Below are 24412 nucleotides of genomic sequence, written 5' to 3' on the forward strand. Positions count from 1 at the left end.
AGAGGCTGCCACTAGCTGGCCGGAGTTAGGTTTTTATATATACAACATGGGAGAGAGAGGGTAACGAGGAGGAGGGGCAAAGAGAAGAGAAGGGGTCCTTGATGCTGACCGGTCAATGGAGTGACCAAATCACCTTGGCTAGGCTGGCCTGCCACATGCGGTTTAATACAATTCCGGCCTGGTTTTACGTGATCCCAATGGCGCATCCAGTTGTTGACTAGTGAGGAGCCGAGCGAGCCCCCCGGAGATTTGACAGCTCCGGCAATTGCTCGCTTAATTTACAAGATGAGGGCTCATTTGCTTCAAAGGAATTCTATAGAATTTTCAGAGGATTGCAATCCTATGGAAAAGGATTTCCCCCGCTTTGTATTACAAAACAACCAATCGATACAGCCAATGATAGGTGTTGGGACGGAAGCAGCACAGACACGCTCAAAAGAAACGAGAGAGAAAATATAAAAGAAACAAATGCCGACAACGACGGATCGACAAAAACACGAAGAAGCCCCGCGACCACTGCGCCCACCGGAGATCTCCCACCAAGCTCCTAGACTCTGAAGCGCCGGTACCAATCAACACCTCCAAGAAGGGACGCGACGATGCTGACACTGCTGCAAAGGGTTTCCCCCGGTACGCGACGAGGAGAGAAGAAGGGTAGCCCCGGACGCCCTTCAGGAAGGTCCGGCAGCACCCTCAGGCGCCACCGCGTCGGTGTCAGCCAGGCCGACAGGGATTTCTCCCGATCCCAACCTTCACCTCGGGCGCTCCGAAGCCTGCCATCGAAACCGACAACCATCATGCGCCACGCTGGTCTTGAAGCTTCTCACGCCGTCTCACCATGGCACCACGAAGAGAGGTCTGCATACCGAAGAAGAGGAGCCGGGACAGAGGCGGCAGCATCGTCAGCACACGGGAGGGCTCAACCTCCACCATCAACGACGGTAGCCGACCGGACGCAATAGTAGGAGCACACTAGGCCCGTGGGCCCACAGGCCCGGCCGGGCCACCCAAGGCCCATAAAGCTCCCGCCTTCGCGCTGCAGCAAGCACGCCGACGGCGACGCCGCCCGGGTCTGAGCTGCTCCGCGTCCGCAACACGCAGAAGACAACGAAGCCACGCCGGTAGCCGACCCGCTAGGACCCAGATGAGACCCGCGGGGCTCAGATCTGGGCCGGGGCGCGCCGCCGGCCACCCCGCGCAACCAAGCTGCCCTGCCGCCAAGGAGCAGCGCCTCCCTCACGTCTGTCACCGGCCACCGCCGCCGGGTCACCGGACCGCCGCCTAGCCGAGCAACACCGCCGCCGCCCCCCGCCCCGGGCAGGGAGGACGCACGCGCGGGGAGAGAAGATCCCACCGCCGCCGACACCACCCGGGCCAGAGCCAGGGGCGCCCGCCGGCGGCGGCGGGGAGGGACGACGCGAGGTGGAGGACGAGGGAGCAGGCGCGCTGGCCGCCCCGGCCGCCTCCCGGAGAGGCAGCGCGAGGGCGGAAAGGGGGAGGGAAGGAAAGAGCGGGGGGACCCGGATCTGGTCGCGCGTTGGCTAGGCTCGCCGAATCCGGTCGGGATCGGGCGAGGGAGGTGGTGGCGGCGACGAGGGCTAGGAGCGGGGGGCGGGCCCCACTGAATCTCTTGTTCGAGGATTGCAATCCTTAGGGATTTTTTTTATGTTGGTCCTTTTATTCAGGCCTTCTTTGGTTTATAGGATAGGAATTTCATAGAAGTAGGAAAATCATAAGAAATGGGATGCCATGTATCTTAATTTTTACAGAGAAAGACATGTCATTTGACGCATGGGATAGGAATATTTTCATTGAGTCTATGCTAATGTTTTTTTCTTTAAAATGTGAAGGATTGGTTCCTATCCTACATAGAAATGAAAATCTACTCCTACAAACCAATTCATAGGAATTTTTTCTATCCTATTAATTATTTTGGTACAAACTCACTCTTCTAACATTCAAATGAACAAAAATAGTTGTAAGGGCATCTCCAACGCAAAACATCGCATGAACTTTCCTATTTGTCCATGGACACGTCCGGGCGTCCGCAGAAACCCACAATTTGTCCGGATAATTCAACTGTTTGCCGAAAAAGGGTTTCCCCCCGCTTTGCATACAAAGCAACCAACCGAATCATACAGGGATAGGTGCTGGGGCGGAAGCAGCACAGACACGCCCAAAAGAAACGACAGAGAAAGAACAAAGAAACAAATGCCGACAACGGCGGATCAACAAAAACGAAGAAGCCTCGCGACCACTGCGCCCACCAGGATCTACCACTAGGCTCCAAGACTTCCGGAGCGCCGGCACCTATCAACACCTCCAAGAAGGATCGCGACGATGAAGACGCTACTGCCAAGGGTTTCCCCCGGTACACGACGAGGTGAGAGGAAGGGTAGCCCCCGATGCCCTCCCGGAAGGTCAGGTGGCGCCCATAGGCATCACCGCGCCGATGTCGGACACGCCGACAGGGGTTTCCCCCCATCCCAACCTGCACCTCGGGAGCTCCGGATCCAGCCACCAGACAACCACTACCCTACGCCAACGCGGACATGAGGCCCCCACGCCGTCTCACCACGGCACCGCGAAGTGAGGACAGCGCGGCGAAGAATCAGAGCCGGGACTAGGGCATCAGCATCGTCGGCACGCGGGAGGGCCCCACCTCCACTGTCTGTGACGATAGCTGTCCGGACGCAATAGTAGGAGCACACCAGGCCCGGCCGAGCCCTCGTGGGCCCGTAAAGCTCCCGTCTTCGCGCTGCTGCCGGCACGTCGTCGGCGCCGACGCCCCACATCCGAGCCGCTCCTCCTCCTCACCGCGCCGCAGACAACGAGGCCACGCCGGGGAGCCGGCCCGCTAGGACCCAGATGGGGCCCTCCGAGCCCAGATCTGGGCCGGGGTCGCGACGACGGCCACCCAGCACCACCACGCCGCCAAGGAGCGGCGCGGACACCACGCCTGCCACCGGCCGCCGCCGCAGGGCAGCCGGACCGCAGCCATGCCGAGCTGCACCGCCGTCGCCTCCCTGCCCCGGGAAGGGAGCACGCGCGCGGGAAAGGGAAGGCCCGCCGCCGCCGCCAGCGAGAGGAAAAGGGGGAGGAGGGGGCCCGTGGAAGAGGGGCACGAGCTCCGCCCCGGCCACCTCCCGGGGAGGCAGTGCGAGGCAGGTCTGGACGGGGGAGAGGGGAGGGAGGAAGGGGGCGAAGGAGGGGCGCAGGGCCGGCGGCCGGCGGCGGCGGGAGGAGGGGAGGGGAACCCTAGTCGCCTAGTCGCGGGAGCCCTGCTTCAAGGAGGGGCACTTAGGTTGTTCTGCCGTTTGTGCAATGGAGAGAGGAGAAAGAATGGGAAGGGAGAAAAAAGTTGGTCTGTGGTGTGGTCAGAGTGGTTCTATGCTAAGCCGGCGGTGTCCTGGACATGTCGTCGATTTGGGGTCGAAATGAGGAAATTTGGACGCTGGCAGAGGGATGCAGGCAGACAGGTCCGCATTTTCGCAAACGTCTGCGACACCTAGAAACTCGTACTAATCATTTTGCTTTAGTTTCCATGCGTTCTTCAATTTTGCTCAGATGTGGATGATGTCTGTTTGCATGCCTATCTGGATATTAAGGACAGTATAACTGCACCTAATCCCTGCCCTCACAGTGATTTGGATTTTCGGCCGTCCATTTTATTGATCTGGGAGTTTTTGGCCGTCGGATTTCGTCTGAAAGCCAATCTGTTCCGCATCTGTCTACTACTGGCCCGTCTGTCCTGTGGGCCGCTACTCTGGAAGCCGAAACGAAGTTCTCTGGTACATTGGGCCATCGGCCAAATAGCGACCAGGTCCAGTTCGCCGGGTTGCCGTTTCCGCCACGCCCCTCCCCTGTATCCCACCGCCGGTCCTCATCCCCACCCCCGGCGGCGCTCTAGATGAAGATCGGCGGCAGGTATTCCTACGGTGGCCGCACCCAGTAGGATCCATGGCGGCACAGGTATGCTCCCCGTCCTCCTTCTCCTATCTTTTCTCCTCCGCGTACGACCCTCGTCCGCCGCGTCCCACGCACCTACGCTGCGGCGGGATCCATGACGGCGCCCAGCGGGATCCACACTGGCGCGGCCACCATAGCCCAGCCCCATCCACCGTTGCCCCCCCCCTCCTCCCAGGCCAAGGCGAGCCCTTCTCCCCCTTCCTATTTGCTATAGAATAAAAGGGATGTTGATGTGTGACTGATCCACGCCATCTGCTGTAGAACAAAAAGGATGGTGTGATCACAATTTTGTATGAAGAAATGCCCATTCCTTCTGATCACAAGTAAGCTTTGTTTAATTTTTGATCTATTGCTTTGTATTGTGAGTTTATTAGTTATAGAGTTGGGTGTTGATTTACCTCATGCCAGCGCACCAGGCAAACGACTATGTTTCTTGATGATGCTTCTATATTACTACCAACTGAGGACATCTGTAATATCTTGATCTTCTCTGTGCAGAACAAAATCCAAGACTGGAGGTTGTTTCTCACATGTCGAGTAGGCATGCCAGGTAAGAATGATAACATGCAACATTTTAAAGTCACACACAGTAGTATTGTTCCGGTGCTATCAATTTTAACTTGTTTTCCAATTGCAGTGACATGCTTCTTGGGCAGATCCGTGTATGGTCCCTGCTCTCAGATGGAGAGAAATTTGACCTGTGCTTTGTTCATTATCAATAAAACCAGACCAGCTCTTAGATTCGTAGTTTTGAGTGTAAACCCATGTATTTGTCTTTGTCAATGTCTCTATGATGTTACTTAACTATATCGCCTTGTCATTATCAATTCCTCAAGAGGACTACATGGATGATGCAAACGAACGTGCTCACTGCAGGTACTGACTTTTTTACGGTAATGTGTCTGTTGAATATGTAAGTAAAATATTTCAAACATCTAATATGGTGTACCTATTTTTTTTAATGTAAAATCTAATGGTGCTTAGATAGTTTGTATTTACTAATTAGTTTTTTAAGATAGATTAGTTTGACTACACGCTTCCTGAGGTATCTTCTGTTTTGGAATAATCATAGAAGATTATTTCTTTTGAAGCATATGTTGCGCATAGAACTGAAATCTTCTTATGTTCAAGTTGGGATTATTGACTGAAACTTAAGGAATTTTCAGATGATTGTGCACTAGCAGTTATTTTTATTTCTATAATCTCTTCATGAACACAAGCATAACTAATGCAGGACCACCATGCCCAAGTGGAGCATGTAGGTATGGCTGAGCTCCTTTTAGCATGTCTCCTCACCCTTGCAGGATATTGAGGCACACGATATCAGCTTCAGCTGGATAAAGTATGGTCAGAAGGATATTCGTGGCTCCAAGTACCCAAGGTAAGTGGTGCTTGTACGGTTTTACCGGAATCACCACGAAAGCTCTTTCTTTTGTGCTCGACCGTGTACAATGGGAGGCTGGCCCAAGCTCTCTCAAGGGTTACTACCAATGCAACCATGGAAATATGCAGGGATGCCTAGCACGCAGGCTAACAATGGGAGGCTGGCCCGCTCTCTCAAGCTAACACCTATAATAATTGAATAGGGTTCACAAGGCTAAAATCAAAGGCCATTTTTTTCTTGAGAATTATGGCATATTTCTGTTTAGCTCTTACTGGCAACCAACATAGGATGTCCAAACCGAGCACGCAGAGAAGTCAAAGGATACAGGTGAGGATGGGATCATGCAGGTGTAGGACATGGGTTCGGTCGACAATGGCTTCAGCTGGAGGAACTACAGCCAGAGACCAATTCTTGGGGAGAAGGAATAGTTTAAGAGATAGATCAAAAAGTGTTGGTGCACGCATGCATAATGTATGTATGTACTGAACAGATTTCGTAGGGTCCATGTAAATCAAACAATTTTGTTGTTGTGGGCTCACATGATGCATAAACCCAAGCTTTTAGAAGGAAAAGATCCCATGTGTTGCCTCTTCTACAAATATCATGTATTTATGTTAGTTATATTTCATTGTCTGGTGATAAAGTTAAGAATGACTTTTAGGTGGTATTGTTCAAAGTTGGCAGTTGGTGATTTTAATATTTTCTCTTCGTAATCAGTATGTAATGTTTTAACTTTTTCCTCCTGTGATCGCTTTTTAGGGCCCTCAAACTCCTCCGCCTATGGTCTCCTACCGCTGAGCCATCCTTTTTGAGAGCTTCACATCCTTCCACAAGGTTCCCCGGACCTGTTGTGAAAAATTGTGTCAAATATTTTGTTAAACCAGGGTGTCCGGTTCTGTCTAATTTCAAACAAGTATTTGGTTTGATAAAGATGGAAGTATTTAGAAGCCTAGATGAATTCTTTATTCATGTGTGTGAAAATTAGATTGCACTGCTTCCACGACCAGGCAAGAATGGGAAAAATCACTTGCAAAAAAAAATACTAGCAATAATAACATAAAAATACTTTCCATGTATTTACATGGTTCCTAATATATAGTGTCAAAATGGAAGGGCGCAACTGATGCTCAAAAAAAAAAAGAAGGGCGCAACAACGCGCGCCTTCAACGATCTAGTGTTAGGGTAGAAGTAGTGACCAACGCTGGATGACTTTTTTTGTCCGGTTTGATCCAAACTAGGAGTAGGGATCTATGTCCTAACACATCACCTAGTGTTATGCACATATTTTTAGTATGTATTCTTTCATGTATACAATGGAGGATCTATGCCCTACCACATCCCCTAGTGTTATGCACATATGTTTAGTATGAAATATTCAAAACATCTTATTATAGGATATAAGATGTTTTAAATATTTCAATATAAATTACATATAAAATAAAATGAGTGAATAAACACGCTAAAACCTATCTATATAAACCCGATTAAAAAAGTTAAAACATTGTATATTTGTGAACGGAGAGATTACCCTATAATAAGTACCAAAATCAAAGCAAATACGTCTACGTTCCACACGTAGCCTGATGCACGGAGTCTAGAAGGAAAAAAGATGTGCGTGCAGGCGGCGTTGATAAAGTAAATGGTAACTAAACATAGTTGCCAAAAGAGGCAAAGATTAGGCAGTCCCAGTCCAACTTAGGTGGGAGAAGTACTCCCTTCATTCTAAAATATAGTGCGCCCGCGTTTTTCGAGGTCTGACTTTATTAACGAGACCAACTGCAGTGGGAGAAAAAAAAATATAATTGAAATTTTTTTTGGAATACGAATTCACTGATATAGTTTTTGCTCCCGTTGCAATCGGTCTTGGTAGTTAAATTTACGGTCAAAATTGAAGTATGAAGATAGAGGAAGTACTATATTATGGAATGGAGGGAGTAGTACGCAATCAATGCATGCAACTGGGCGACGGTCGGAATCGGAAAGGAGCCGCTGCTGCTCGCTTCGATCGGCCGGCCTGCAGGAGACCTTGTATACGTGCTTGGAAGCTCCTTACCAATTCAACACCAGCTGCTGCTGCGTAGAATAGTTAGTTTCAACTTTACAAGAAAGTCTGACTTTGTATGAAGTCAACCAAATAGATTAAGTAGATTATGCCGTCTTTATGACAGCAGGATCGGTTCACGGCAAGTGAGTTGACCCGGTGCGGTGTTGGAGATGTGCCATGTGTTGTTCTGGAAGCAATGAATGATTCCAGATCGAATGTGTTTACGAACATCATCTGTATTTGATTTCAACTACAACTTGTGGATACATATTAGAATACATGTTTTTTTTCAAGAATCACTTATTAGAATACATGTGATTCATATCATCCGCAATTGAGCTATGTGGCGTAGCACAGATGCGGGCGGTCGGCGTCGCTGTGGGTCACAATGGGGCTGCTAGTGGGCCCGATATGAGCCCGCGGCATGGCGACACGGATCTGGATGGCGTGGTGCGCTAGGGCACCGGCCCCTGGAAGCGGCAACACCGCCTTCTCTGTTCTCCTGGCGGTGAAGGTGCTGTGGTGTGCTGGGTGGCGGCGGATCGAGGCCTTGCGCCCGGATCCGTTGGACGCAGGCCGTCGGTGTGCTGCGGCGGTCTGGTGCTGACTGCTCTAGTCGTGCGGGCGACAAAGTGGTAGCGAGTGGTGCAACGTTCTGGCTTTTGGAGTCCTCATTGCAATGGTTGCGGTGGTGTTGATGTCAACACATGTAGTTCACCTTGGTGATCATGAGGTGACTATGGCATCCTTCCATTTCTTTTGGTCTGGTTCGCCGCTACGGAATTCGAGCGGAGCCATGGCTCGGTCTCGCAAGTTTCACAGCGGACCGGCTCCTACCCTGCTTTAGAGGTGGCAAGGCATAATTAAGGCTATGGGCAAAAGCCTTATTCTTCAATGGGGGTCGTTGCCAACGATGTTCCTTGGAGGGCATTGTCGAAAAGTACTTCCTCCCATTGGGTCATGGCGGTCGGAAGGGAAGTAGCATTTGGAGGTTGTTGGCTTGGCCAGACCAATCCCAGGTTTCAATGGTGCAATCGTGCGTGGGTCTGGGTGAAAGCCTTTTCATCGACAGGGGTCGATGTCGGGGACAGTGGCGTCTTAGGCGATGTTACCTTCTTGAAGGCATCTACGAAGATCTTGCTTGCAATTGCTTCGGGGTGAGGTCATGTTAGGTGGTGGTGGTCTGTTTGGGGTGGCTTCGACAATTTTCTTTTCTTTTGTTTCCTGTTGTTCAATGGTTTTTGGCCTAGTTTCCCTTATAAACCGGTCAACTATGTATTTATTTCATCTTTTAATGAGATCGGCAGAGCTCTTGCCTTGCTCATCAGAAAAGAAAACAATCGAGCTATACGGGGGTTTGTGGTTCAATCTCCGGAAATTGAACCAAAGCTATCCAAGGCATCTCACTTTGTAGGTCCATAGATACAAACCCACCATATTTGTTTGCCTCCCACAAGGACCACTTATCACCCATGTGGCTATTGGCTTGCTCATCTTGCACCGTGGGGGTTATGTTTAGAATTGTCTTTTTCCAGTTAGTTTTGCATCTATAAATGGCTATATGACCAATAGGATACATATCAACATATGTATGTGTGTATGTAGGTTTAGTCAATTTGTTAGTATGTATGGTTAGTGTGCCCCTATGAGTTTCCGTCATTATTATTCATGTTTGAAAACCGGCAGTATCCATATCAACTCCGACCACAAAGAAAGTTTGGTTTGAAATACATGATTGTACTTTGAAAAGAAGGTTAAACCTCGGCCTCTGCATTATAGAATGGTTTCCACGATGCACACGGCCATGGTTTGAAATTCAGTATGAGCAGTTCTATATGTGTGATCTCTAATTTCACATTTGGCAGAGCACGATGCCGGAATCATGCAAGATGCTAGAATCGACACATTCTCTGTTGAGATGTTCTAGAAACCCACCACGGAGAACTGCACGGCAGGCTGCAGGCTGGGTAGTCTCGGCATGCAGAAAGAAGCATTAAACCCACCACTTGACACTACGAAAGCATTAAACCGGACGGCATGCAGAACTCGTCTGGGCTGGGTAGTCTCGGCAGGCCGGCGAGGGAAGCGGGCTGACGCGGTCGCGCCTCCCCTCTCCTCTACTGCTGCTTTCGTACGACGCCGTCCGCACGTGATGCGACGTGATCTGCATGCCTCCACCCAAGACACTTCCATGTAGTACATATACAAATACTTATAAATAATCCGACGGCGACGTCATGCATGATAACGAAAGGGTAAAGCGCAGCGACTTTCTTATACTATATTTGTCAACTTGTTTAATGGAGATCTTGATGAAGTCAGGGGTAAGTGTCTAGCCTTGTCATCTACTCTACCGCATTAACTGTTGTGAGCCAAGGTGACATTAATTTGTTCCCCTAGGCGTTATCTGATATTTTTTATGTTATTTATATTATTAGTATTATTATTAGAAGGCGTGCTACGTCTCACTGAGACTTGTTCTGCTCATACTGATCGAGCTCTTTGTTGTATAGTTCATTTTTCTTTCCTGCTACTTTGTACATATCTGCAGACGACAAGCTATAGACTGGGTATTTTTACTAGAGTGATTGGTAGGTTATTTGGCTGAGAGTAGCTGACAGTTTCAATCAGAATCTTGAACATGTCAAGTAACAGGCACGTATTCTCTTTATTTAATTATTACATTGTTGAGCGCAGAATTTTTAAGCATGAAAGCACAAATATTTTAACTATTTAGTAGAATCTCGTTCCAACAATCTAGCGCTTGGTACGTACCAAGTCGACAAATGCTTACATTTCCAATTTTTCATGTATCAGTGTGCTCAAGAATAATATACTTGCAAGAAGATAATTTAAAGCAGGTTGTGGGTGAGAGCGAGAGCGGTAGGTCGTGCCACCTTCCTTCTGATGACATACACACTCTTTTTTTAAGGTGTCGTGTTCTTGTTTCAGGTGTATTCCTTTGTACATGCCTATATTTTCTATCAAAATGCATCTAGACTTTAAGTTTCTCCTTTTTTGCGGGGAGGCTTAAAGTTTCTTGTGTTTTCCCAAAGAGAAAATGTTGGTTCCACCCCGTCCTTGCTCGCAGCGTGATGCCATAATTCAGGTGAAATTTCACGGCGGTCTGAACGGGAAGGATGACACTATAAGCTTTTTTTTTTTACAAAAACTATCGATCTATTCATCTCCAATCATGACAGTACAACGAACACCAGTAAAATGAAAAGTACATCTATATCCATAGACCACCTAGCGATGACTACAAGCACTGAAGCGAGCCGAAGGCGCGCCGCTATCATCGCCCCTCCCTCGTCGGAGCCGGGCACAACTTGTTGTAGTAGACAGACAAGAAGTCGTCGTGCTAAGGTCCCATAGAACCAACGCACCAGATCAGCAACCGCCGTCGATGAAGAGAAGTTTAGATCGGAAGGATCCAACCTGAAGACACGTGAACAAAGAGGAACAAAGACCGGACCGAGCGGATCCACCAAAGACAACCACTGACCGAATCCTGCGAGATCTGCCGGAAACACACATCCACGCGTCCTCCGACGATGCTAGACACACCATCGGGACGGAGGCTAGACGAGGAGAACCTTATCCCATCTTCAAGAAACCGCCATTGTCTTGTCTTCTTGAGTAGGACACAAACCCTAACAAAACTTGAAAAAGCATATGAAAACAAAGCCCTTCCGTCGGTAAAGGTCGGGATCCACCCCGCACCCATGGCCCTAAGGCTACAGGAGATGTGGGAGATGCGGCGGCGCCGTCGACGGAAGGCAGAAACCCTAGCCACCTTAGGAGAGGCAAAGGGAGGAGATGAAACCACATATACTTGTAACACTATAAGCCTTTTGGCCTATGGTTTGTCTAGGCTTTGGAAGTTCGCAAAATCCATTGTCCCAGTAGGTGTGAACTGATTATTAAGTCGTGCTACGCCTTACTGAGACTCGTTCTACTGACACTGATCGAAATCTCCGTTCTATAGCTAATTGTTTTCTCCTGCTACTTTGTATACATCTACAAGATGACAAGCTATAGACTGGGTATTTTTATAGTGATCGGTGGGTTATTCGGCTGACATGGAGAGGAATGAGTTCAGAGTAGGTGACATTTTCACCCAGAATCTTGAACATGTCAAGCAACAGGCACGTATTTATTTAATTAAATCACTGAGCACAACTACCTAAGTGTACCTTCGTGCAAAAAAAATATCTAAGCCTAAAAGTACTGAGGGTTGTTTGGTAGTACAGTGCATTATGATTATTTATTTACTAGACCGAACCGGCAAATGCTAAGGTTTAGTATGCCATATAGTATTACCACCTTCACATCATCATTCCATGTCTCACCCACGGACTGCTTCTTTCGGGAGTGCTTACCACTTTGGCGTGGCATTGTAAATTCAGGTGTGGCCCCTTAAGGTTGTACATAGCTCTTCCTTTTTATCGAAGTTTTGGCGTTTTCGAAATGAGAAAAGGGCGTGGTTCCATGGTCCCTCTTCCCGACCTTGCCCATGGTGCGGTGTCATAATTCAGGTGAAATTTCACAAAGATCTATATAACGTTATATATTACTAGTTATATATTATAAAACTACACACTGAAAAATTTAAGTGTTCTATTTCTAATGGTATATATAATTCTTATGACATATAATTCGTATTACATTATTAAAATTAGAGACCTAGAGATACAAGCAAGACCTATAAACCCCAAAAAGGAGTGAGTGGCGTAAGTAAAGTGGCAATACCATAGTTTACCTTTCCATCTTCCATGTATCACCCCATTTTCCATGTATCACCCAAGAATAACATAGTTACAAGAAAATAATTTAAAGCAAGCTGTGTGTGGGAGTGAGAGCGGTAGGTCTTGCTGCCTTCCTTTTGATGATATACATTTTTTAAAGAAACACAACAGAAATGCAGATACTCACATACAAGTACGCACACTAACTCCTATGAAGTCACACATTACCTATCCCTATAAAGCATTTCCGAGAGACTGAGCCGACATATCCTCACATATGCCAATTGACAAACACGCCATACTGCTCAAAGAGTATCGCCGAAGAACCTGAAATACAAGAAATATGCAAGCACGCGTGCTAAGTCTAGAACTTGAACCAGGATGGATTGGTTTAACTACAAAAAACATAACCATCTAAGTTATCCTTAGTTCACACAAACTCTTTTTTAAGAGTGTCGCATTCCAATTTGGGTGTAGCCTTTACACGTAACTATATTTCTTATCAATGCATCGAGACTTTAAGTTCTTTGTGTTTTCTCAAAGAGAAAATGTTTGTTCCACCATCGTTCTGCCCTGACCTTTCGCATCGTGATGCTGTAATTCGGAAGATATTTCACTACAATCTGAACGGAAAAGATGAAAATATAAGCCTTTTTTTTGCGAAGGAAAAATATAAGCCTTTTGTCTTATGGTTTGTCTAGGCTTTGGAAGTTTGCAAAATCCGGTGTCCCTGTAGGCGTTAACTGATATTGTGGGGTGCTACGTCTCAATGAGACCTGTTTTACTGATCGAATTCTCTGTTCTATAGTTAAATGTTTTTTCCTGCTACTTTGTATACATATACATGATGGCAAGCTATAGACTGAGTATTTTTGCTAGACCGAGTATTTTTGTAGTGATCGGTAGGTGTAATTCGGCTGAGATGGAGAGGAATAAGTTCAGAGTAGGTGACATTATCAGTCAGAATCTTGAACATGTCAAGTGACAGGCATGTATTTATTTGATTAAATCACTGAGCACAACTACTTAAGTATAACTTCGCGCAAAAAAACCATTTTGAGTATAAAAGTACTGAGGGTTGTTCGGTAGTATACTGGATTATGATTATCTATTTACAGGACTAGGGTCTCGTTTTAACATTTTAGCACTTTGTACGAACCAAGCCGGCAAATGCTAATGTTATTCCCTTAAATGAGCTTAAATTATCTATAACTTTGATTGAAGACTATTAAGGAAAGTGAGCCTGCAAACTACTCGACAGGAAACCATTGTAAATATTTCTCAGCTCTTAAGAAATGATTCCCCCCTTTTGTTGTACTCAAGAAGCACAACCGTACAAGATCGCTCCGAAGAACAACGTGACATACTATTTTCTACTGGACTACATACATGGACCTCATCTTTTATTAGCATTAACTCCATACTAATGTGTGCTAACCAATAACATGTTTCCGCAATCAACAATCAAATTGAACAATGTTGCTCCAATAGTGCATTCAACATTCAGGCATGTCGCGGCCCATATATCATGAAGTAAACCTGTTCCGGACTATCTCATAGATAACCCGAGGGACGCTCTTGGACGATTCATCTTCAGGTAACTGCAGGAGCTTCGCTATTCGTGCATATGAGAACTGGTTCTTCGGAAAAGAATCTTGTGTTATGTCTGTCGGAGGCTCCTTGTGGAGCTTTGGATTTGAGAGTGCCCACTGTATCGCCCATATGGCGAGTGGGCGCATGTAGCACAAGGACCGGTACTCATCGTCATTGTTCCAAGATTCAGGAGTTTGGAATGCGTATCTGAAAACTCAATTTGTCAGCATTTTTGGACAATGGAATGGAAGCCAGAAGAATTTGGATAAAATAATGCATTATCAACTGCGCGATGATCTAGACTCGCAAAAATTATCATAAAACAGATTCATTTTATGTGCCTCAAGTCCGATATTAGCATGGGGGAAGCCCCGTAATTATGCAAAACACTCACCCAAGTCCTTCTGAAGACCAGGCAGCATGATAGACTCCTTCAGCTGTTTTGAAACCCTCCTCAACCATGCCTTCTTGAATCATAGATGCAGCAAGCGCGTATGTCACGCCTGGCCATATCTCCCTAGATTGCATTGTGGACATGTCCAATGTACCATCTGGCCACATCCCATTGATTGCTCCCCTGTTACCATCCTTGAACTTCATTACGTTGAAAGTATATATCTTTTCAAGTGCACTTTGTGATTTGTCCTTGTCAACAATTGAGGAGAGGCCGCAGGCTTTGGCATACCTGAAAGAAAGTCACATCGTTTGACGAGTTCATGAATAATATAATCGACTTAAAGTACATTAGTCAGTGACGTGTTAGACATGTGACAGAAACAACTTTTGAACAGAAATAGATTGTGATGCACATGTGTTTATGTATACACTGGAACTGGAGTACACCCTGGTACTATGATTGGTCACCAGTATTATGTCACTGCAAGTCTGCAAGCTTTCCTACTCATATATGCAGGACAACAAGAAATATGTATGAAATTTGGGGCATGAGAGATGGCAACATTTTCACCAGCATAATTCTTCAGGCTGCACATAAACAATGATAAAACTAGCATAATTCTTCAGGTTGCACATAAACAATGATAAAAACTGTATCATATTGTTTTGACCAAATTTTCAGCTATTCGCAAAGCAGGATGAATAAAGTATAAATATGTATTTTTCATAAATTTATTAGTTTTCCAAAATCAGGTAAAAGAAGCTAGTAGAAATCAGCATGGACATAATTCATGATAATACTAGAAGCTAAAAACATAGTGTTCAGTAAATGCTTGGACAAGGGAAGCCAGTAAAAATGTGTTATGTGGCTAACTTGTTTCTATTGCTCTCATTAGGCAATAAAATTGGTTAGATTGGTGAAGATTTGGAAACCAGAACAAAGATAGCAAACATTACAGTCAACAGATTAAGTGATATACCATTGTCCAGCCAACTGATCAGCGTGAATGGAGGTACTAGCTTTAGTGCCAGCATCATCATAATTGAAGTAAGAACCATTCCACAGCTTGTCATAAACAGATTTAGCCTTCTCATACTTGTTCCAGAAAAGCTTTTCAGAAGCTTTGTCACCAACTTCGTGTGCCAAGGCCGACGCAGCCTGAAGAGCAGCCACCCAAAGACCACCACAGTATGCGCTTACACCAGCCATGGACCAAACATCATAAGTTTGATCTGGGAAGTCCTCATTTTCAATCATTCCATCTTTATCTTTATCAAATTGTTCCATATATGCCATCGCCATATAAACAGATGGCCAAACAGCTCGGGCGAAGGATTTATCGCCTGTGGCCACAACATCTCTGTAAACTTGCAATACAAACTTTGGGTTCAAGTCCTTCCAACGGTCTGTGTTATGGAGTGTGTATGCGTTCACTTTGAACCAAGGGTCATATAGACCAAGATCGTGAGGAACAGCTCCAAGAACTTTTCTTGCCGCCAATTTTCCATCATGTAAGAGCTTGAGCTTTTCAGGGTCGTGCATCATGACAGCTGCAGCGAAGTCTCTCTGAACGCTGAGTTGAAGTTTTGGAAATAGCATGATAAGTGAAAAAGATGAATAGAAATGAACATCATATGTGTTCCACATATAGTATTCAATTCCCTCAAGGTAGAGAAATTGGCCAATGTTCTCTTCACCCTGAAGCAAAGTTGTTCCTATAGCAGAATTTGATGCAAGAGATGCATGAATTCTCTCAAGTACTGATGCCATTTGATGAAGAATGTCAGTGGCAGTATTAGTCTGTGGGTTCATCTCATTGTCATCATCTGTTTCTCCATTTGACATGTCAAGGGAGAACTTTTTCCCTCCAATTGCTGTTAAACTTTGAATTGGTGGTAATCCATCTGTGGAGATGCATCTATGTTAATACTTATGAAACGTAGCCTTTTTCAGTTAATAATTAAAGGAAACAAGTTCAGAAAAATGCCTGTCCATATAGTTCCTCCGGCATTAAGATAATAAAGTTCATTGAATAGTGTGACTGGATACCTGTTGAAGAAAATTTATGCTATGCATCAGTGTTTAGTACTCCCGGAATTGTTGGTTTATGAAATTTCGAACATACCATTCAGGAAACCTCTTGTCTTGCAAAATAGGATGCTGCCAATCCTCAATTTGCATCTCCCAGGAACTATGATCTAATAGTTGTCCAGAGTAAACGATAAAATTCAGTAACAAATATAAACAGGAAATCTAATTACCATAGTAATAAGGTAAAAATGCAGGTCTGCAGCTTCCTCTGCAACATTATCTAAGATGACATCAAGAACAAATTAATCTGTTCAATGACCAATTTCACAACACATTTTACATTATGAATTGGTGTGCAGCAAAACATGGAAGAAATGTTCCCACAACCAGTGCTTCAAATGCAAAAGCTTGGTGCATGGTAAACGTTATTTGTTGTGAATACTCATTACTCTGGTATGAGGAAGTATATTGATAGGGATCTCAACTAGCAGTTTGGGTGAGACTAGCAGATAACTAACGAGTTCTTTTTTCGAGCAACCGGCAGGAGCGCTGCCTCTTCATTAAGTAAAAAAGAGTTGACCAGTTAGCGAGGTAAACCAGCCAAAAACCAAAGAATTAGCCAGTTTTGGTCAGTTCACAATGCAAATAGGAAACATGGAGCCATTATGTTCTTTCTTTTCTTTCGAAATAATACATTTCCAAAGCTATGAGGTTCCTTTAATATGCAGTGCACACTCAAGAACAAAAATTATTCCATAGAATCTTCGGGGAGGAAATGGACCATACTAAGAATGGCATCACGGGCAAGGCTTGCAGCTGCATCAACATCTGTGCCATAGAATTTTGTATAACGCCTGCAAACCCAGGAGAGAAGTTAGTTTCAGTTTTTCTTTTTACTATTTTATCCTTTTCTGGCAAGTAATTTTCTTGGCTTCCATTCTAACCTATGGTAGGTTTTTCCACTGCAGAACTTTACTTCAGGGGAAGCCCATGCAAGTGAAAATGAAACATTCTGGGTTGCCTGAGGAGCAAGCTTAACTGAAGCTGCAATAGCTGCTCCTATTGATGTTCCTGGTTTGGAGGACGTTGATGAATTGACAGGATCAAGCAGATCAAAAGATCCATGCTGCCAAAATGGAAAGGAAATTGTGCCAGCTTGTTATTAGTATAAATTTATTTACTGAACTGTCCTATTGCCCTATACAGAATATTTAAATCCTTAAATATTAAACTGAAGAAAAATAAGGTTTATTCTGGTTTGTAAAACTTTTAATAAGAATATATTTAAGCATGAACTCAGAACACAAATTAGGTTTTCTATATTGGAAAACAGATATCTCTGCATCAGAACATCTTGATGTGAATGGTAGATAGCTTGTGGACTATACATGCCTAACCCACAATTCATAAGAAATAATTTCATCTAGGAGTTGCGAATAATATACAGCAAAGTGCATATAGAACCTCAGTACTGTCAGGTGAACCATTTTTGCATGTCAAAATTAAGTTCTGTTGCAAAAATGTCCAGTTCAGAGTTCCAAACTTAAGTGCCTTGCGAACATTAAGTAATGTGATATTCAGTTTTCCAAACTGAAATGGCTGATACAACATAAAATATCAAATTTCAATTTCTGTGCCAATGTCCTACTTTCTAGCAGATTGAATTATTCTAAAATGTTCAACGCATTGTGTTCATATATTACAGGAGAGCCCTATCGAGCGTAATGTAACAGAAGTGCGAAAAAATGAGGGATCTCAAGATGGGAACAAGACAAGAGATACACATACATACATAGAGGGCGGCCCACAGTAATAATACAGAACAGCAAATATTTAGTAACTAACTCTATCAGCTAAGCAAAGAGCACAAAGTGTCCCGGACATTGTAAGAAACTGTCCTTTTGGACCTCTAACTCTGATAGTACCGTGTGTCTCCAAAGTCTCTTGCAAAGAGGCACCTAATCAAATATCTTCCTATTGCTCAGAATACAAGTGCACTAGCACCAAAGAGTAACCAGTGCATTGAAAGATAATTTGATCACCCCAGCCTCCTGCATTGCCAGCTTTAGCCTAGAAATGAGATTTCTTATTTATTGAAACAAAACCTACACTCCTGACTGCCTTAAATAGCCTTTATTAAGGATTTGGACGTGACAGTGATTTCAACACTTCTTTCCTGATTTCCCTAATACTTTCCGGACATCTAGACTGGACGACTTCTCTGGATCGACAGGGACTTCTTCTGACATGGCACATACCAACTCGACTATGTGTCCAGTCCCAATAGTGATGTCACTACAACGCGTGCTGCGTGCCCACAAGAAGTGAGCCTAGCCCACTTGATTGGGGGAGTGGATGTACAACACCACAACATCAGTTCAAGTCCTCATGGATGCGAATTTGGGTTCCCATCTATACTGTTGGGACTCCGCCTACAGTTTTCTTTCAAAAACAAAATACATGTCCAACAATTAGACAGTCTAGAAATTAAGTGTGGAACACACAGCATAAATTTAGATGTTAAAATAACTAAAAACTTATACAAACTAGACACAGGAGAGCTGCCTGAGATAACATCCATTATCTTCCACCCATCACAGAAGAAGCCAAAGAAAGATTTAACATGCAAAGTACATACAGATGTGTGTAACTTCTTCAAAATCAACTCAAGGAGGTGCATTACAGATGATTGAAGAATGCACCAAGAATGTAAAGCTAATGCAGCGGCGGGTGTCATTTACTGCGTATGCAAAATATAACTACGACACAGTGAGTTTAAACTTTAAAGTTTCTGCTTCGAAAATAAGTTTCTAACAAACCTCTTTCACTGAGTTCCACATATCTTTTGCTGTGAATTCATCAGAGCTACCGGACATCATAAAGTAAGGGCATTCAGAGATATGAACACCCTCTTTCTCTTGTGCAGCTATGGCGAAAGTTACTGGTGGCAGTCCATCAGCTGTTCTGCTCTCAATTAAGAAAATTGTAAGTGTCTGAGTTTAAAGTTTACATGATCAATATCATTAGTGATAAGAGATCATGTATCATACGGAAATTTGAACTAGGAAGTTACCTGTGGTGTAACAGTACACCATGCACGCCATCCTTTTCTCTGTTGTCATTAGATTTATGAAATATGAATCAACTATTTATTCAATAAAAGGTGAAAAATAAGCCAAAAACAATCATTCATCAGTGTCTTACGTCATACTAGAATTAGAATGGTATCCTGTGAGTTCAGATTTTCCACCAACAGAGTTCTGCAGATATATAAACTTATCTGCAAGTTGAAAGGCCCAGAAGTAGAATAAAAATGCAGGGTATCAAATAAGAACTTACAGCCCATGTAAAAAGCAAAGTCACATCAGCAGCTGTGGTTCCTGAATTAGTTACCTGTTTTTTTAATTAGAAAATCAGATTAAGATGTACTGATGTATCATCATGTTAAAACCAACCATTTAATAAGTGCATTTATGGAAATCCAGGGAAGGAGCATATTACTGCGAAAGTGAATACTGCAACAGGATAACTGCTCTGTTGATAATTGTGTGGAATAATTGGAGAAATCTGACGGCACATTATCTTGAGATCCGGGTCAGGTTCTCCTAGTAACAATAGCACAAACTTACAAAAACAAAATAGCTACTCAGAAAAGAGTTATATGGTTCTTGCAATACCATCATAAACAGTCCAGGCCCTAGGGTAAAGTGCATGATAAGTAGATTTCTGCCCATTCAGATTCCAATCCCAGGATCCAATTCCTGAAACGTTAGTTCCTCTGCAATTAAAAAAGATCTAAGGATATTTTTCCGTGTAAATGATTTATACATCAAAATGCTACCCTATTAATCTATTATGTAGGCTAACTCGATGCATGAACTATAAACTAAGAAAAACACTGATATACTTACTTTGGCAAATCCGGTTTCCCAGGATGCAACACTGTCGAATATTTTGCACCGTCTTTGCGGGAAATGAAGGCCTAAAACAAAATGTATTTAAATATCATTCTAAATTGCCAATATTATATATATATATATATATATATTTATGTTTATTTGCTAACTGATAGGAACTATCATAACAGGGTAGTCATAGATCTCACTTGGCAACTAATGCATGGCTGTAACGTGCGGATAAGAGTTAGAGAGAGCATCTAAATAGACCATTTACTTATGAAACTATTGTTCTGCTCATTTCAAGTAAAATCTAACTGATAAAAACATATGAATGTGTAATTGAGTATATGACAACCTAGAGAATGCTCTAAAGGTTTCACTATCATACTCATTATAACAAAAGATTTGGTCCCTTCAAAGAATGGTGCCTTCGTATTTTTGCCACTTCTGGTGATTTTGTCTCTTCTTCCTCTATTTTGTTCTCAGAGGGTTAAGAACAAATTGTTAGGAGTTCAGTCCGTTTAAGACCAAATTGTTAGGAGTTCAGTCCATAATGTTTAAACTTGACACGGAGGCATAAAAAGAACATTACATCTTCTTTGGGCTTCTTTGGGCCACAATAAAAGCCGCTTTAGTAACCCACTTAACTTATTGTGACCCCTGCTTAACCAGTGACTTATACTTTTATGCATATATTGTTTCAGTAGACTAAACCACTACCTTTATAGCGGCTTCTATGCGGCAGATGCCTAAGTGGAACATTACGCATTGATTTCAACTACAACAGGATCAGATACAGAAAGAGCACATATATGTGCCTAAGTGGGACGAAGTAGAATAGCTAAGACTTACAGAAAATTGATTTGCCATTACTGGCTTATCTTCACAGGCTCCGGGGAACAATTGCCAGCGTTGAAACTCGCCTTTGCAGCTTCTTCCAATACTTCCTGCACTACAGTTTTCCAACAATTAGAGGATAGTGTACTAAAAGTTCCATTACACAAAAGAAGAGTTTTGAAGCATGCACTACTAAAAATTACTAGGAGAAACTAAAAATTAATTCTGTGAGGGGCTACAATATTTTTATACATATGTAGAGAAAAAGTGCAAGTGCAGAACACACTCGTCCATGTAGCAGTGTGATACTTGCCTCGGAATCAATTTTATCCCTAGTTAGCACAATTAATTATATGCAGGAGACTACAAGTGCAAACATGATTTATTAGCATACTGGTCAATAAATAGGCTTTAAATATATATGGTTTTCCCATAGTAAAAGTTCAGATCATTGAAAATGGATGAATAAATAGGATGAACAAAAGACTCAGAAAAAAAATAGAATGAACAAATATATCAAACCCATTTGTCATTGGAGTTATTGGAACAAGTTAGATAAAGGTAATAAATGCAACAGGTACATGATAAACTAGCACTGGATGGAAAGACATTCAGAATCCACTAAGCTCACTTGTATGGCACGCAGTTAAGCAATGTATTAAAGACTAAAAGTAGTAAAGTAAATTTTCTAGTGATAATTTAAAAACTATAAGATGCTACGCTCAACATTGATAAGGAATACATGTTACACTGAGTGAAGTAAAGTAGGTATACCCAATGCCTCCAAGTGGAACACCCTGACCAGATCTTGCAGTGCGCTTCTTCATGGGATCAATAATAGCAGTCTGTAAAAAACTAACAACGATAAGAAATAGCATCTGTAATTGGGGAAACTCCACACAACAATGAGTGGTAGCACAAGCAAACATGTGAAAGCGTACTCGTCCTTTTGAAGTTTCCTCAAGGATGTGTCGACCAAGACGCAAACCAAGACCAGCCTGCAACAATGAAATGAATGTAAGGCAAGGAGAAAACACTAAAAAGAATGTGAAGAACAAAGGAAGTACAGACAACAACAATCCTAGTAAGCACCCAAAAAATGTCAGAAAAAAAAGCAACACATACGAATTCTAGTTAAGGTTGCCAATAATCATTGTTATTCTTATAAACAACAGCTGGACTACTAAAACAATTATGCTCAGATACATCTCAGCAGACCATAAGATTAAGAATTCCATAAAGGAGAAGACATACCATCTGCCGTATCTCCCTCCATGTAAGTCCAAATGACGGCAAATCATATCTAACATGGCTTAGCTTGTGTTCCCATGTCAACTCTGGAATTTGTCCAGGATTAACCTTTTCCTGACAAGAAAAAAAGCAACACATACAAATAAGAAGAGGAAAAAAAGGATGAATGATAGTCGTAACTATTTGTCTATTTCCCCTTCTTTTCCTTTTCTTTTGTACTTGATTCACACATTCAAATTGGTGGTTAGAAGAGTTAACTATGGATGATGTGCACAATGGTCATCTTTCTGTATGTACACTATTAAGTACTCCCTCCGTCCCATAATGTAAGACGTTTTTTAACACTAGTGTTGTGTCAAAAGGTATCTTATATTATGGGACGGAGGGAGTATTTTGGACTGCATGCTACAAGGATTTGCTTGTCAAGAGAGAACAAACAACTGTTATTGACAGTGAAGGTGAATAACAGTAGATTTTTCCTTGTAATACATCAAGACACAAAACCGTTTGCGTTTTGTCAGAACAAAAGGTATAAAAAGGTTCGAGAAGGAACAAAAGGTATAAAACATTTCGATTGTCAGTAGAATTCACAAAGTCATCATGGTAGGGAACAAATCTAGTGGCAGCTTACAAATGAATCTTGGAAGAAATAACTCACTGAATTAACAATACTTTGCGAAGGCGAACTGTTCAGAGACACGCCGTTCGATGGCTCATGGACATCCTTCACCATTCTTTCTTCCTTGGAGCTGGGCCTGCAAACAGATTGAAATCTGAATGTGTAACAAGTGTGGTGCCTTGTAGTTCCTAACTATCTGAATATGTTCATTAGAAAAAGCATATAGGATGGAACAAAAAATTGTCAGTTCAACTCGAGATAGGAACGCTGTCAGCCACGAAGATACTGAATATCTAGCATCCAAGGAGTTGCATGTGTAAAATAAAATATGTATTTGGTGCGATGTGAAGCTTAACATGGTTGTTTTTTATCGGCCTTCATCAGTATGACAGTGTATCTTAGACAAGTGCAGATAAGGCATATGTAAACAGAGTTAGCAAAACCGCGGTAAACTGAAGCTGACGACACTGCTGTGCTGACTCATCAAACTTCAATAATATAGTAATAAAAAGGATTCCTTGCTTTTACTTAATTGCAAACACAGACAAACAACGGCATCTCATATAGAGGGTGTTTGTTTTCAGGGACTTATTGATATAGGGACTTAAATAAGTCCCTATAAATCTCATTTAAACCAAACATGAGGGATTTATAGGGACTTAAAAGTGGGCATTTGGGACTTATGAAATAAGACTCTCAAGGAGGGACTTATAAGGACTTATAGTTGTAATATGGTTTTATAGAGACTTATAAGTACCAGGAGCCAAACATGTAGGGACTTATAAGTTAGGACTAAAAAAATCCTAGAACTTATGAACCAAACAGGGCCATAGTATCAGGGAGAACTGGATTTTTCAGAACAGAACAACAGACCACGCCAAATTCTCAACGCACGCATTGATTATTAGATGAAAAACAGTACTATCATTCTATCCAACTGCATGCTGCAAAAACTGCCCTTGATAAATCGCAGAGAAAAGACGACACAGGCAATCCTACCGGAGGAGGGAGAGAAGAAAATGGGTAAGGATGATCCCCGCAAGAACACCCCCGAGAAGCACCAGCCTGCCGGGGCGCGAAGAGGACCCCTTCCTAGAAATCGGGAGAGAAACCCTGAATCGATTCGAGCGGCAATGGGGAGGAGGACTCTGACCTTTCCCGATCTGGAGTCCGCCCGCCGGGGATCTGAGCTCCGCCCGGCCGCCCCAGAGACCAGTCGGAACTCGGGAGCGCGTGGGACGGAATGGAAGACGATGCCGGCCCGGGAGTAATCGTAACTACCACGCACCGACGTGGCTTCTTCACTTGTGGCTTCAGTTTACCGGAGACCGGAGAAAAACCCACGATTTTGCGGAGCCGTTCTGCCGTGCCGTGGGGCCAACTCCGGAAAGTGACGTCTCACAGGCAGGGTTGCTTGCTTGCTCCCGGACGGAGATTGATCATCACACGAATCTGATGCTCTGCAGCTAAGGTATAATGTTTATTTATTTTTATTTTGAGGGAAAATAGTGTGCGTAAATTGTTTGTTAGTGTCACGAGACGACGTGTCTAGCAGCTGCTGCTGAGTCACTAAGAGTTTGCTGCTGAACCTACCTTTGTAGGTGTGCATAGCCTCTTACAGAACATTTCGAGAAAGT

General features: G+C 43.6%; 1 protein-coding gene across 5 annotated transcripts; it reads right to left on the reverse strand.

The window, feature by feature from the left end:
* Positions 1-13402: 13402 nt before the first annotated feature.
* On the reverse strand, positions 13403-24169 carry LOC125550739 (non-lysosomal glucosylceramidase-like). Of its 5 annotated transcripts, none has more exons than XM_048713817.1 (20): positions 23929-24169; positions 22815-22911; positions 22160-22270; positions 21847-21903; positions 21680-21750; positions 20921-21020; positions 20081-20151; positions 19847-19947; positions 19671-19774; positions 19509-19562; positions 19374-19429; positions 19243-19281; positions 18989-19133; positions 17114-17295; positions 16956-17023; positions 16264-16336; positions 16126-16187; positions 15118-16042; positions 14136-14426; positions 13403-13948 (listed from the first exon to the last, which is right to left on the reverse strand). In XM_048713817.1, the coding sequence occupies exons 2-20, from the start codon at positions 22887-22889 to the stop codon at positions 13675-13677; spliced, it is 2859 nt and encodes a 952-aa protein (XP_048569774.1). In that variant the 5' UTR covers positions 22890-22911; positions 23929-24169; the 3' UTR covers positions 13403-13674. The 5 variants fall into 5 exon arrangements, with proteins under 5 accessions (XP_048569774.1, XP_048569772.1, XP_048569773.1 ...); XM_048713815.1 differs by having other exon boundaries at positions 19671-19771; positions 23929-24091; XM_048713816.1 differs by lacking the exons at positions 19509-19562; positions 19671-19774 and having other exon boundaries at positions 19374-19449; positions 23929-24091.
* Between the last annotated feature and the right edge of the window lie 243 nt (positions 24170-24412).

This window comes from Triticum urartu, chromosome 4 (assembly GCF_003073215.2).
Source record: "Triticum urartu cultivar G1812 chromosome 4, Tu2.1, whole genome shotgun sequence".
NCBI lineage: Eukaryota > Viridiplantae > Streptophyta > Magnoliopsida > Poales > Poaceae > Triticum > Triticum urartu.

Coding starts and splice junctions, on each gene's coding strand:
- LOC125550739 (XM_048713817.1), bottom strand. CDS start 22,889: ATGGTGAAGGATGTCCATGAGCCATCGAACGGCGTGTCTCTGAACAGT. Junction 22,271..22,814: donor CGCAAAGTATTGTTAATTCA/GTGAGTTATTTC, acceptor TTTTCTTGTCAG/GAAAAGGTTAATCCTGGACA. Junction 21,904..22,159: donor GGAGGGAGATACGGCAGATG/GTATGTCTTCTC, acceptor TCATTGTTGCAG/GCTGGTCTTGGTTTGCGTCT.